We start from the raw sequence: 14,835 nt of genomic DNA on the forward strand, positions 1-14,835 counted from the left end.
CCTGGAAACCTTTAGATCAAACAAAGGATCAGAATCAAAACCAAAAAGTCAACTAAATCTTGAAGTCAAATGATTGGACACCAAAGATCCTAACAATAACTAAAGAACCTATCCTTAACTAAACACTGTTCCAAAGTTGTTTCTTTATTGGTTTGTATTACTAAATTTTGGATGTCAAGTGATGCACACCACCATCTTATATAGCATTAGTATGATGACATCATGTGTAATGCCTTCCTAGAATCAGATGAGTGACAATGGGCATCATTACTAACAACAACATGGCCAGGGCCATGAATGAACAGCAAGAAATCAGTCAGTAATATAAAAATGGCAATGCAATGACAAAAATAAAACATGATAAAAACGAATAAGGCCAGTTACATAATTTGATCAAGTATACCCTGCAATAGTTTTATGCCCTGTCCAGAAGTTAAATTGTCCTGAAATTATTTGAAATTCTGGTACAGAGTATATGGTCACTAATTGTTAAGGAATAAATGAAATAAGAAGGATAAACACAGTTTTATTTTATTAGTGAGGGCTTTTTGATTTACAGTTTTGAATACTTTTTTATTATTTGCTATTATTGTATTATTATAAATTCAGGTGATTGTCAGTATTGTCAGTACCTTGACCTAATACCTCACTTTTTGTAATGACATGTTTTACGCTTTATGTTTTAAGCTAATGTGGTCTATGTCTAGTTGTTATATTTGTAATGACATGTTTTACGCTTTATGTTTTAAGCTAATGTGGTCTATGTCTAGTTGTTATATTATGGTAAATTAATTTCTATTTTTGTAGAACATACTTGTGCCACATGTGTATATTTATTATCTCAGTGTCTTCCTGTTTAAGCCGACTGGTTTTTAGAGTTTAGAAATCTCTAAGATAGGCCCTTCAGTTTATATATTTTTAAGCGATAATTTTTATCAGCAATTGTTTGTTACATTGAGTAGCAATTGTAGTAGTCTATTTTCAGCTACTCCAAATTGAAAACAGAGATTAAATCATGGTATTGTATAACATAAATAGTTTAAGATAATAGCATTTGTTGCATTATGAAAGGAGCTGTACTGTTCTTCAGTATTAAAAAGTCAACATTACTCAGCTTCAATAAGAGGAGCAAGTATTTTAGAATGTTAACTACTGAAGAACCTTGGTTTATAAGAGTCTATATCAAGTCACCCAAACAACCCAAATATGTATTTCGAGGTAAGAACATTAACTGCCTGGAAGAGGAAGGCTAAAGATGATAGAATGACATATTGGTACTAAAAAAGAAATAACTGCCAAGCTCTGTTTCTCAAACTTATTCATTACCTAGCAGAATGACCTTCTAAAATGTTATATGTGAACATCTGATCTTGCCTAGAAATTAGAGAATAACATTTGCTGTTTACTATTAATTATTATTTTACATATGGCTTAATCTAAGGTTACTTGCAAGTTCAGAGTACATTGCAGTTTTACTAGCTGGAGCAAATACAGGATAGTTTAACCTGCTGAGGAGTACATGGTGAATCACATGTGGGAACTGAATCAGCATTTTTGCGGTTTTAAATCCAATCCCTTAACCACTAAACTTAACTACCTGCTTGATCTTGGAATGTAATAACAAATGTGAGTTTATTCCCAAGTTGGCGTTAAATGGAAGTAAAAAAAAAGTTACAAACTAGTGTAACATTCAGGTGACTTTGGGGACTTATTTAACGGATTTTCATTTTCAAGTTGTTTCATCAATGAGTCAATTATCATATTTTTGTATCTTAAATATTTCAATTCAAAATTCAATTCAAACATAAAAGCAATAATAGAATGGAATTACATTACTAGACTACATTACATCCATGCTTTTTACCAATACTATATTAAGTCTATGCTTTTTACCAGTACTTTACAATATCATGTATTCTCAATAGGCTTGTGGTGGCTCAATAACTTTTATAGACAACAGATTATAATTAAAGTGATGTAAAAATGACATTGATTCATGTCCTATAGTCAGAGGGTCTATGACCAATTGAAGTTCAAATTTCTTAAACATAACATTTTTCAAAGAAGTAGCTGATGGAGAGATAAAATCTCCTGAAGTCTCAAGGTAAAATTGTTGGCTGCTACAGACCACAATGGAGTTACAGGTCAAGAGTCATACCAATACATTATAGTGTTAGAGAAATATTGCATCTTTATACTATGCAGATAATTTCTAGTGTAACATAAACAATGAGTACATATTTTGTTCACTATGCGTTCACTCTAATGCCTTTCACCTTTCCTCAAAATAATTCCCTATCTTAATTTTTATAGTTAGCTTACCTCAAGCAGCAGGAGAAGTAAGCTGGTCTATGAGCACTTTCCACATGTGCACCTGTCGTGGACTTTCACTAACTTACAAAGGAAATCCGTTTTGCAAGCAGTTGTATGACGAGTAAAAAAGGAAAATGTGCAAAATATACGGGTTGAAGTATCTGTCAAAGTAAATTTAAAACTACAAACTAAACCATAACTGAAGCCACACAGAATATGTTTTAAGGTAGATATATTTGCAAATTCACCAGTGCTTTTCAGTTGTATATTTTGAAATTTCAAAGCTTTACGCAGCACTCAAAGAAAAAGTATAAGTGCCAAATTTCAAGAAAATCAGCCCACCGGGAGCCGAGTTGGTTCATGCGGACATATAGTCATGGCATTCACAGTAAGTCCTTCTCGCTTTATATGAATGTAAAAAAGTCAAGTCAAATAACTGACTTGGCTCCCTCTAAGTAATATGATCTTTCTTGAAGCCCTTTCCCCATTGCATGATTATGCTGAACTCAGCAGCACCAGACACAAGGCAGGAATCCGGCAATTTAGAGTTATTAAAAAACTCAACGTGCACTTATTTGGGATGAATTAGAAAACCAGACATAAATAGGTTGGTTATAGGGAAGCTGTGTAAACTATGCACAGACAGTGACCAGGCTGGGAAAGGTTCCTACAGTAATTCTCTGGAACTGTGTTTTGCCAGTATACCAGAATATAAAAATTATTAATGTAATACATTCATCCATGCACTTTATGAACCCAGTTTTTCCTGAATAGAGTAACATCACAGTCTATTGGTTTGCTGTTAAAATAGCCAGAATTCATAAATGGACTTAGTATGTGAGTAATATTAGATTGTTCACTGCACAAGAACAAGATGCTTCTTCTGGTCTGGATACTGTCTTAATGTCAGTTGCTGTTAGAATAGTATATTGACATGTATCTACTGCTTGAATCATGCCTTTTAATTTCTGGGCCATGGTGTGCTTAAATCTATCCAATCAATAACATGTGGAAACCTGGGATCAACCATGGATTTGTACTCAGGGTACATTCATAAACACACTCGCGATTCACTTGTATCACTGCAGTCTACAGTCATTAATTTATCAGCATATATGTCTTGGGAATATGGTAGAAAACCATAGTATCTGCAAAATCAGACATGGTGAAAACATGCAAATGCCACAGAAACTGTAAGCTGACCAAGTATCAAACCTGTGTCCCAAAAACTATATAGTGGCAGCAGTACTCACCATAGTACCACTGTGACACCCTGATTAGCAAAGTTAAGTTTTATATTCAGGTAATTTGCAGACAGCAAACTATATACTTTGGTTAGGGGTGAGTTGTCCTAGTAGTTGTATCTTCTGGTGAATATACAGTCTTTGTTTTAAATATAACTGTATAAAGCATTTTTTTAATGTAAAGCATCCCAACTGACATTATGCAGAAGGAAAACCTTAGAGTAGTCACCCAAAAATTATACATCAGCTCATATCAAGTGCTGCCTTGTTTTCCTACATCCTCCCAATGCCAACACCTGTCAAGCCCATCATATTTCTACTGGGACTCATGTGCCCTTGCTGTTTTTATGGGTTTCACTGTTTATTCACTCCATTGTGCCTTTTTCTGTCTATGGCAGTCCCATGTGTTTGTCATTTTGTGGGTTTTTACTTTGTGTCCGATGTTTGTTGGCTGCTTCTACTGTGAACTGGTCTCCTGTGGCATTGTAGGATTCCCCCCCCCCCCCCCCCCTCCATTTCCAAACATTTTTTGTGCACAGGCAAGGCACTGCTGCATCTTTGTTGTCCCTGTGGGTTTTCCTTTGCATGTACCATCTCTTTTGTGCACCTTTACCTGTCCTCAGGCACTCACTTGCCCTTCATACCTTTGGCTCCCCAGTGACAGCAGTGTGATCCTTCACAGCAGCAATTACGACTATTACAAAAGAGCCTGTGTCCCATTAGACTCAAAGATATAAAGTGAAACATGCACAGTCTGCACCAATATCATGTAAATCATATTTAAATGCTGCGTAGAAAAAAGAGAAGAGGAAGTAAGAAAAGCAGAAGAGTCACAGAGACATTGCAGGGAATCACTTAAGCAAGCACCTGTTCACAAAAGTTTCCAGTGAGAGGGGGAGTTTCCCATTTGAAAATAGTTGGACTTCCTCATTAAAGTCAGACATACAAGGAGGAATGTCTAAGCTGCAACAGAGACACACTTTTACTCTTTTTAAAAATATAGGCATTCTTTAACTGTGAATCAGAATGCCCAGTAGGTAACTAACAAGACTAAAAGCTGATTACTGAAGGCTGTTAACTATACACTATTTGATTGTGAAGTGTTGTTAAGGAAGCAACTGCTCTATGTAGCATGCTGAATAGAGAAGCTAATTTTGAAAAGGCCAGTCTTTTCTTTCTTCAACTTCCACATATGAAGTACAGCGTTCTTATCTGGGCTGTCTGCCATGTACCGTTTTGTTTTTTATTTTCTGTCTGCTTACAGTTAACCAGATGCTGCTTATGTAGCATTTGTGTATGAAGTGCTTGTGCAGCTATCTGTTCACCCTGATTAAACAAATATTTGTGGAATCTTCATGTTTTTTTTTTTTTTTGTTTTTTAATTTTCAGCTTTCACCACTACACCTAACAAAGATGTCCATCAATTACAATATATGTTAACTCCCAGATGCTCCAGATACTCCATAAAAATTATCTCTGGTATTTGCTGCCAGTTTTCCCTAGTTTATGCTCATCTTGAAGAATACAGAATGTAGCCCTGGATTGTACTCATTGCTAGGACACTTTATCTAAAATTGGAAAATGAATATGGAATAAAGTAATCAGTGTATTTAATTAATAGATACCATTTCCAAATGAATGACTTCAAAACACAGTTCACCAAGATAGGTTCATCTGTTTTCAGAATACATTGAGCTGGAGATTATCCTGAGACCGTCAGGTTCTAGGCTGAACCTATCAGCACTGGATAGGATGTTCGTGTTTAAAGGAATACATTTTTTTAATTATATACAGTATATATTTCTTGAAGTACAGTCAGGTTAAATGATTTATTCTGCTTCACACAATAAACCAAACCAGCGTCTTTATGACAATTGATTTACCTATTGTTCTGGCAGACACGTTTTGGAGTGGCCCTTGTCCTGTATGATCCTACTGTACCACTATAATATGTATCTATTCTCCTGGCCGACTCCTTTGTTTTCCATACTACGCTTGATTTGGGATAGATGATGGAGAACATATGCAGTTTTGCTACACAACTAAAAGTTCCTTGTTGTACTGTATTTAGATTTTCTTCTATTCTGCTTTTCAAATTGTGCCTCAGCATTTTTAAAGATATTTCTAATTTAATAAGGCTATAATGTTGCAAATCATATTTTATCCACATTTTTAAAGCTGCTATTAAATAAGTTACTATACATAGCTATAAATAATTGTGTTAAAATAATCTGCTTTACAAAGTCTTTATTATCCATTTCGTTTAGCTTCATTCAGAAATGTATATTTTTCCAAATTTAAACTCCGCAAATTTCTTTTATTCACTTGGTTGAATCTTAGTTATAAAATCAGTATATTTTATTGAGTTTATTCTCAATTATTAATTCCTTCTGCTTCTATTTATTCATTTTATTCAATCTCCTTGATTTTACATTTCATTTGATTTGTTCAGCTCTACTTGGTTAATTAAAATATCATTCATTCAGTTTTTGATGTATATGTCAGTAATTTATAATGGCTGACATGCTGGCTCACAGCTTCAGAGTCCTGGCTTCAGATTACACCCTGATCCTAAACTTTAAGCGGCTTGCAAGTTCTTTCTACAACTATGTTGGTTTTCATCTGGACACCCAAATATTCCAAAGACATGCATGTTAGGCAACAGTTCTAAATTTGTCCTGAATGCGTGACTGTGGGTATGGTATACACATGAGTGTGCCACCCTGTTCAGAGGTGGTTCCTGCCTTGAGCTTCATGTTGTTCAAATAAATGCAAGTCTCCCACATCCAATGAACTTGATAAGTTGGTTACAAATAAGATGAATGTGTGTTTTATAACAGGGTGGTTCCTTTGTTTTTATTCCCAGATTGGTCACTGTCTATGTGAAATCTAAACATCTCCCCATGTGTCTGTCACTTTTTTAGCAAGTATTTGGTACTTTACCTTCTTTCTGCATTCTAAAGACAACAAACACTGTTTGAATTTTTCAACCCAAAACTACGCACTGTATGAGTAAGTGTGTCCTGCAGCAAACTGGAACCAGGTCAAAGGGTTCAATCCTGCATTGTGCTCTGAATTGTTTGGATATTCTCTTGCATCCCACATTTCTGCATAGGAGTAAACTGATTCAGGAAATGGATGGGTATGTAAAGCTGATTGCTATTTTCAGCAGACTTTCCAACATTAAACAAAGCTTGGATGATTTTATTAAATGCAATATTGAAGGGTGTAGAAAATGTATCTTCTTATTTAGAGATGTTCACGGTCAGGTATATTATATGTACATAATACAACAACATTCTGGTTTACATGCCTCCCATAAGTAACTAGTAACATCAGTACAATACAAACAATAAGCAACAAAAGACAATTAATACAATAGGAAATATTGAATACAGCATATATTTACAATATGTACTGTATACTGTATATGGTACAAGAAGCAGTCATGGAGTGTGTATTATGTATCTCTATGTCCTGTGGTTTAAAATTTTCCTAAGAGTAATTTCATGAGTGTATTTACAATGATCTATACTATATATATAAATCCATTTATGCATTATTGTAACAGTAATCAGCTTATTTTAACAGTATTTCATAAATTCTGGAAATCTTTCTGAATGCTCATCTTAGTACATATTTAATGCTAAATTATATTTAGTGTCATCATCTAGATTCACCATGCAGGGTTGGGCTCTTTGTTGTTGTCCCTAGTACTCTAGGGACAGGTTGTGACCTTATGACCCAAAAAAGAAGAAAAAAGGATTTAAAAAAAGGTAAAATAATATTTGTTATTGTCATTAAAATAGAGGTAACAGAAATAACACTAAATGTTCTTAAACAATATATAAATTATATTTTGACCTTGAGCACAATATGTGAACAGCAATCCCTTGCCTATAACTTTGCATTAATCCATTTTTAAACTCTCTTCATCCAGTTCAGGGATGGAGGGTACCATCCAGTAACCAGCCCTGAATGGGACATCAGTCTATCACAAGATGTTCTTATTCACATATTCAAGCAAAATTTAGGTAAAAATCTATGCAGACACAAGGAGACCACAAAGAGATTGTCTAGGCCAAAACTGAATCCCAGAACAGTGAAGCTGTAAGGCAGCAACATTAATGTTTTCACCACCAAGCCACACTTAGAAGGCCAACAAAATATAAAATAAAATAATGAAATAACTTTGAAAACAAGTATAAAGTATAACTAGGTTAGAGTGAAATTGTTGAAATGAATGCAAATTATAACTTTATATAAGCAAAGTATGTCTTTTCTTTTGAATCTAAAATCTTGAAAGGGGATAATAACATTCACAGACTCCAATAAAGTATGCACTATTTATACAGTATATACAATATACTATATATTGTAGTGGCTGAGGGAAGAAGGGTCAACAAAACTGAAATAGTTTGGGGTGCCAACATGGCCCTCACCGCTTACTAACAAGTCTAAAAACAAAAACAATATGTGATGTGAAAACGATAAACAAAAACAACTGGCACGTAGTCAAGTGGCCTCTGTTTACTCAACTGTGTCATTAGGTTCTTTAAACTTGGGGCTCCTCTCTCTAGGTTGTCTCTGTGGTCATTGATGCCTCCTTGTGGGCAGTCGTCCTTTTGAAGCCCTGGGGCTGGGAGGGGTGAGGCCAGTTGCCCTCACTGGGTGGTTTCTTAAGACCAAGGAGGAAGAAAATGACAAGACTGTTAGTGGCATCTGCCCCTCTCTGCCCAGAGCGGTACTATATGTGTGTGTATATATATATATATATATATATATATATATATATATATATATATATATATATATATATATACAGTATATATATATATATATATATGTGTGTGTGTGTATATATATATATATATATATATATATGTGTGTATATACATGTATGTATGTATATACTGTATATATAAGTATGTTTGTATATGTACAGTATGTATGTGTATATATATATATATATATATATATATATATATATATATATATATATATATATATGTATGTATATTTATATATGTATACATGTATATATTGTGGGAAACACAGACGGACAAACATCGTTTGAAGTCCAGCAAACATTTATTTTTCAATTAAAGTGCACAACCTAGTGCCACAGCACCAATCTCCCCAAAGTCCAGGCCTCTTTCCACAATGCCTTTCCTCTCTTCAGGCCGCCTCTTTCCTCTCATTTAAAGGTTTAAAATTTTGTATTTCGCTGTTCAGAACAATATGCCACATCTCAATACGTAGCATTGGTGATCATTTCTTGATTTATAAATACTGACATAGGTAAAGGTGAGTGTCAGGAAAGGGTGGATTTATAGTAAACCTGGTGCAATGCTAGAAAAATCTTGCGAAGGTAAAAATTAATACTCTTTTTTTTTTCATGTTTCTGTAAGAAGATCAAATCAATGTCATATCACATGAGTGCTAAATAAGTTATCTTTGAGTGGCACTAAAACCAAAATAAGTCTCTAGTACCTCTGTATTTGACTCGCCAGTCTCCCAGCTGGCTTACAGTGCTGACTGCCTAATATAATGACAAATCTCAACAAAGCAGAAGTGTAATGATTATACCTAACCATGAGTCAAGTTTGCAGTATCTTTGCTTATTTATGCAAAGAATGCAACATAACCGTTCAAGTAATGCACAGTGTCAGTTTTTAAGCGAGATAGAAGCTACAGAGATCTTTTTTGTAGCGTACCAGAAGCAAAGGTGTAGGTAGAGCAGTGTTTGCCAACTGTATTTCTGAGGTGGCATACTTTTTGTAACCCAAAAAATCCCAAAGCACATCACAATTCTGACAACCAAAAAAGCATTAACTGTATATCTAAACTGCCCAAAGGGATGGGACAATAAAATTAGTCTTCAGTAATGCATTCAAAGTCAACAGTCGCTTAGATCATTTCATTTTTAATTTGACTTATCTTTGTCTCATTTGCTATGCCAATTTGAGAATTAACACATTGGCCTTGATTTTCTTATTGCTTTCTTTTCAATTTGTCTTTTAGGAAGGCATTCAGATTCAGGCTGCACTTGCTCAAGAAGCGTTTGGTTAAAAATTTAAGTTTAAACTATGCCAATATTTTTTTTAATTCCTTTGTGTTCATTCTACATTACATTTATGATTCAATGTGCATTTACTTCATTATTTATGTATTCATTTTATAATTACTTGTTTTAGTGTTAGATGCGATTCATTGATTCCTAGCCCTAATATATATATTATATATTGTATATAATAATAATATTATTATTACTATATATAAAATATGCACTTTTTGCTTCAAAAGCAGAATTATTATGCTGAATAGAAAGCCACTGCATTTTCTAATGATAGCAATGTAAATGGATTTTAAAAAAGTATTATTTTTAGATGGATGGAAACAATATACTGTAACAATAAACACTAAGTGTTGGCTAAGAGTGTTGGCTACCAGTGCTGGAGGATTACATTTTCAATCAAAATAGCACAACATATTTGTGTATAACATCTATTTTGGAGAACTGGGAAAGAATGAAATGTATGTAAAACAGCTTATTGAGGTGACACCCATAAATGATTGGAGCCTAACAAAAGAACAAATTGAGAAGGAAGGAAACACCAGAAAAACTAATGCAAAAATTTACAAAAAGGAAAATAAAAAGTTAATGAAGTGCTCAACTTTCAGTCTTCATTGATGCTTCAGTGTGGTGTACCACTGTATGATTGGTCAAAGCAGAAAACAGTACCTTGTTAAAATTCCAACAATCATCTTTCATCCATTTAACCATTACCAAGTTTGCTTTATTCAGTTCAGAGTCATGGTGTCATTTTATCCATTTTCTTAATTAGAAGCCAAATATAAGTGGTGATGGAGTGTTTCATATAAGTAAATTGCTAGATTTTGCTTTTTGTCCATCCTTATTAGAAATTTATTTCAGTGTGTATTCAGTGTTTATTCCCAGTATTGCTTCAGCAGATCTTCTCACATAAGCTCAAAGTTAACTGGTTATCCATTTATAATCTTGTTGTTTACAAGTCTTTGTTAACTGTTAAAAAAATCACAACTTCAGAATCTTTCAAAATGTAGAAAATGGGTAGATTTCTACCTGTTAATAGGTTAGAAAGAAGTATAAATCTTTCCATTTATGCAGAGAAATAAAATCCTTAGTATTCATACTTTTTCAGATTACAGATGTGAAAGCTAGGGGGCGCCAGTGAGCCCCCAAACCCCAACATGAACACACCAAGACAGTACAGGGTTCAAATAAATGGTGTTTTATTACACAATACCTCACAAATGAAGCACAAACCATAGTTATCTCTCCTCCAAATCACCTCTCCTCTTTCCAACACACTGCCCTTCTCCAGTCAAGTGTTGCTTATCTGCCTCTCAGTTCCAACTTGCCTGGACAAGGCAGTGCAGTCCCTTTTATTGAGGACCTGGGAGCACTTCCAGTGCCAGGGCTGTTGCTCATTGGAAGCACTTCTGTATCACATGGAAGTCCCACAGTCCAGGGAGTACATCTCCCTGCAGTGCCCTCTTGTGGCACCGACAGACCCCAGCAGGGCTGCGCTACCAGACTACAATTCCTGGCATTTCCTGCTGGTTCCTGAATGGGTGCCAGTATTGAGGGCTGCTGCCATCATTGACTGGGGAGAATAAACACCCCTCCAGAGATAGTTCTTCCCTGTCTTTCCCTTTCTTCCTGTCCAGGGAAGGGCATAGAAATATGTCCAGTTGGGACACCTGTGCATCTGCCTGGGGCTTCCCACCCAGATAAGGCATCCTTTCTCCTGGTTGTGATATCCATCCATCCATCCTTTGTGGGTCTGGCACCTTTCTGTCCCTTGGCTGAGATGTCTGTATGTCCTCTGGGAGCCTCCAGTCTGGGTAAGAAAGCATCGCCTCTCCTGGTCACGATGCCTGTCCATCCTGTGTGGCACTTACATAGGCTAAGAGCAGAGTCAAACTGTCAAACTAAAAGAGAAGTTCAATGAAAAATGGGACTGGTCTTCAGTGGACTCATTACACCACCCCCACGACCAGAGATATGTTCACTGAAATTTTAAATCTCCATTTCAGGTTGCAGAAGGAATGGCATTTATTGAACAAAGGAACTATATCCATAGAGATCTGAGAGCTGCCAATATCCTGGTATCCAAGACGCTGGTCTGCAAGATAGCTGATTTTGGACTTGCCCGCATCATTGAAGACAATGAGTACACAGCACGAGAAGGTATAGTAACTAATGGCAAAATTTTTGGACAAACAAGGCATTCATTAATTAGTGCATCCGTGAGGGCCATCTTTGTGTAACCTGGGAAGCTTTCGTATCCATACTTAATAAGACCTTCCAACTTCATTAGACATTTAAGTGACTGTCAAAAACTTCCATTTTAATGTCTTATAAACAATACATGAGAAACATGGGGAAAGTGAAAGCTTCTCTAACACTAGTGCTCAAACCAGACACTTTGGAGTTCAATAAAAGGAATTCTAATCAATTAGGGGTTACATTTCTGCTTTAAATTATTTTAAAATAATTTGCCTGTGTATTTAAATCAATGTGAAAATACTTTGCACTAAGCTTAAATCATGAAGAAACCAGTTCTAGAGTACATGACCTAGTATGATCAGAATTGGGCAGCGCACTGAAATGGTGCAGGGGTGTGGTCAACAACTTAAAGTTAAATTAAGCATGTGTACAGTTCCTGTTTTTATAATTAAACATTTTCTCTTTATAAAAAGAAGGAACACATCTTGGTGGCTAAGTAATGGAAACCACAAAGAAGCAGGTTGTGTTGCCATCTCTGACTTTGTGTGACCCTGTTCAGATCATTGAACCCAGTTGAGCTGCAATGATAGAATGTAACAATCTCCAGAAACAATTTGCTGCAGTGCACATATAAGTCTCTCAGGTATTTTTTATAGCAAAAGGCAATATATAAAATTAATTTATCTTGCTTGTGAAAGTAAAATGGTTTGAAGGTAGTCAGCATGAACATAAAATGACGTGAGCTGGATTAACTTCCCTTTTTTATACTTTTATTTTTACAGTGATTCAAGCATCTTTGTTTTGAAGTAAAACTTGAATTTCTTCGCTCTTTCAGAATTAACAGGGTTTAGCTGTCGGGAGAAGGGTGGCTGGTTTTCTGTGTGCATGCCTTTGAAATTTCACTTTGTTTATCTCAGAGTAAATTTAGCCATTGGCTGCAAACCGTTGATTATGAAGTGGTGCTTGAGCCAGACAAGGCCACAAATACCGTTCAGCTCGTGTGGTCATTTCTTGAAACCAAAGGGTGCTGGGTTTGGCTCATCAGTTTTTGCATGTATTGTTTTCTGTTCCTTTGTACATCTTGCTTTTTGAACAACCTGATGTAGGCTGAGCAATTAAACAGATTGTTTTTTCCGTGTTTCTTTTTTATGATTAAATTGTCAATAAGCTGCTTACTTTACACAGTTTTAAGCTAAGACAAGATATGTTTAACCCACATATAGTCATCTAATGAACTAAGATAGGGAGGGCTACAAGACAGAAAGAACAGTGTTGTGAAATATCAGACAGCTCAAGGGTGTATTTTTAGAATTCTTTACAATTTCGATGTAGCTTCGCTGTGGTTCTATTGCTAATGCTGCAATGTGAATTGCTTTGTTTTAACCTGGGAACTCTTAAAGCCTATGTGGCATCACCCAGGGGCATCATCTATTGGTTGCAGCATATTTTAACACTTTAAGGTACTACACATTTATAGCAGTCTTAATCATAATGTGCTAATTGGTTATTGCACTACTGGTTCTTTTTTATTCTAAAAATAATAGGTACATGTACAATTTTAATCAGAATTTATGAAACTAGACATCATCTAAATGTGATGTAAACCTAGCTGACTGATGTTGTTTGCACTGGGCAAAAGATTGTTTTACTGTTTTCTTATTGTAACTTTATTTGATACATCTTATTAAAATTCTTTAGTGATTATTTGCCTTTGTAATATTTTAATGATACTAAAAACAGTTGCTTTAATGTATTTTGCAGTGTCAGTGTTTTTGAAGATAGATTGTCAAAAATTGTTAAAGATGGATCATGTTAGTTTTTACTCAAGAATATAAAAATCACACAAACAAGGAGAGGCCATCTCAGCACTGAGCAATCACACAGGTTATCTTACTCTGTATTATTGTAACAAAACTAGATAGATAGATAGATAGATAGATAGATAGATAGATAGATAGATAGATAGATAGATAGATAGATAGATAGATAGATAGATAGATAGATAGATAGATAGATAGATAGATAGATAGATAGATAGATCTTTATTGTCATTGTCACTTTTACAAAGGAACAACGAAATTGAAGGTGTAGTCGACTCAGTGTGAGGCATAAGAGTTTAAAAGACAAGAAGAGAGAAAATAATAAGAAATCGAATAGTAATAAAAGTACTTTACAAAATACACAAATTGCACTTGTTATACAGTATATTCAAATTGCACTGGTTAAATGTACAAATTGCACTGGTTGACTTAAGGACTATATTGCACATTGGGAGAATGATATGAAGCAGTTTTATTCTGAGTTCAGGGCCATGATTGCTTTTGGGTTAAAGCTGTTTTTAAGGTGGTTTGTCCTGGTTTTCATTGCTCTGTACCTCTTGCCCGATGGCAAAAGCTGGAAGAGGCAATGACCGGGATGTGATGAATCATGTGAAATGTCTATTGCTTTTTTGCGGCATCGGGAGGTGTAGATTTGTTCCAGAATGGGGAGGGTACAGCCAATTGTTCTCTCCACTGTCCTGACGACCCTCTAGAGCGCTTTCCTTTCTGAGGAAGTGCAGCTGCCGTACCACACACACAGTCCGTACGTGAGCACACTCTCGATGGAACAGTGATAAAAGGAAAGGAGCAGATTTTTGGGGAGATGGTTCTTTCTGAGGATTCTCAGAAAATACAGTCTCTGCTGCGAGTTTTTTTTTGTTTCTGTATAATTGCCTAATACTTAAACTGCTCTAATATGTAGTATATCAGGATATTCAAATTCAGTGATCACTAGATAGTTTTTACTAGGTTTGAAAGGCTTTTTTTTAAATATTTTGATACACAAGGCTTGAAATGGACCTGAGTGACAGTCCATATAGAGTCCATTCATATCCAATTACAATTCCTAATTAACCAAGCATGCCAGATGGATGGAGAAAGAATACACAACTTCTGTACAGCGTAAGTTCCTAAACATGGGAGGTAGTACCATTAATTACTGAGCCACTGCACCATCTAAATA

General features: G+C 35.3%; 1 protein-coding gene across 4 annotated transcripts in view; it reads left to right on the forward strand.

Annotated features, from left to right (window-relative positions):
* The window catches only part of hck (HCK proto-oncogene, Src family tyrosine kinase), a 140,103-nt gene that overhangs the window by 106,757 nt on the left and 18,511 nt on the right, over positions 1-14,835 (forward strand). For all 4 annotated transcript variants that reach the window (XM_028811575.2, XM_028811578.2, XM_028811574.2 and 1 more), the window contains exon 11: positions 11,640-11,793. In XM_028811575.2, coding sequence (XP_028667408.1) covers positions 11,640-11,793 — 154 coding nt within the window. The remainder of the gene's footprint in view (positions 1-11,639; positions 11,794-14,835) is intronic.

This window comes from Erpetoichthys calabaricus, chromosome 10 (genome assembly GCF_900747795.2).
Source record: "Erpetoichthys calabaricus chromosome 10, fErpCal1.3, whole genome shotgun sequence".
Taxonomy (NCBI): domain Eukaryota; kingdom Metazoa; phylum Chordata; class Cladistia; order Polypteriformes; family Polypteridae; genus Erpetoichthys; species Erpetoichthys calabaricus.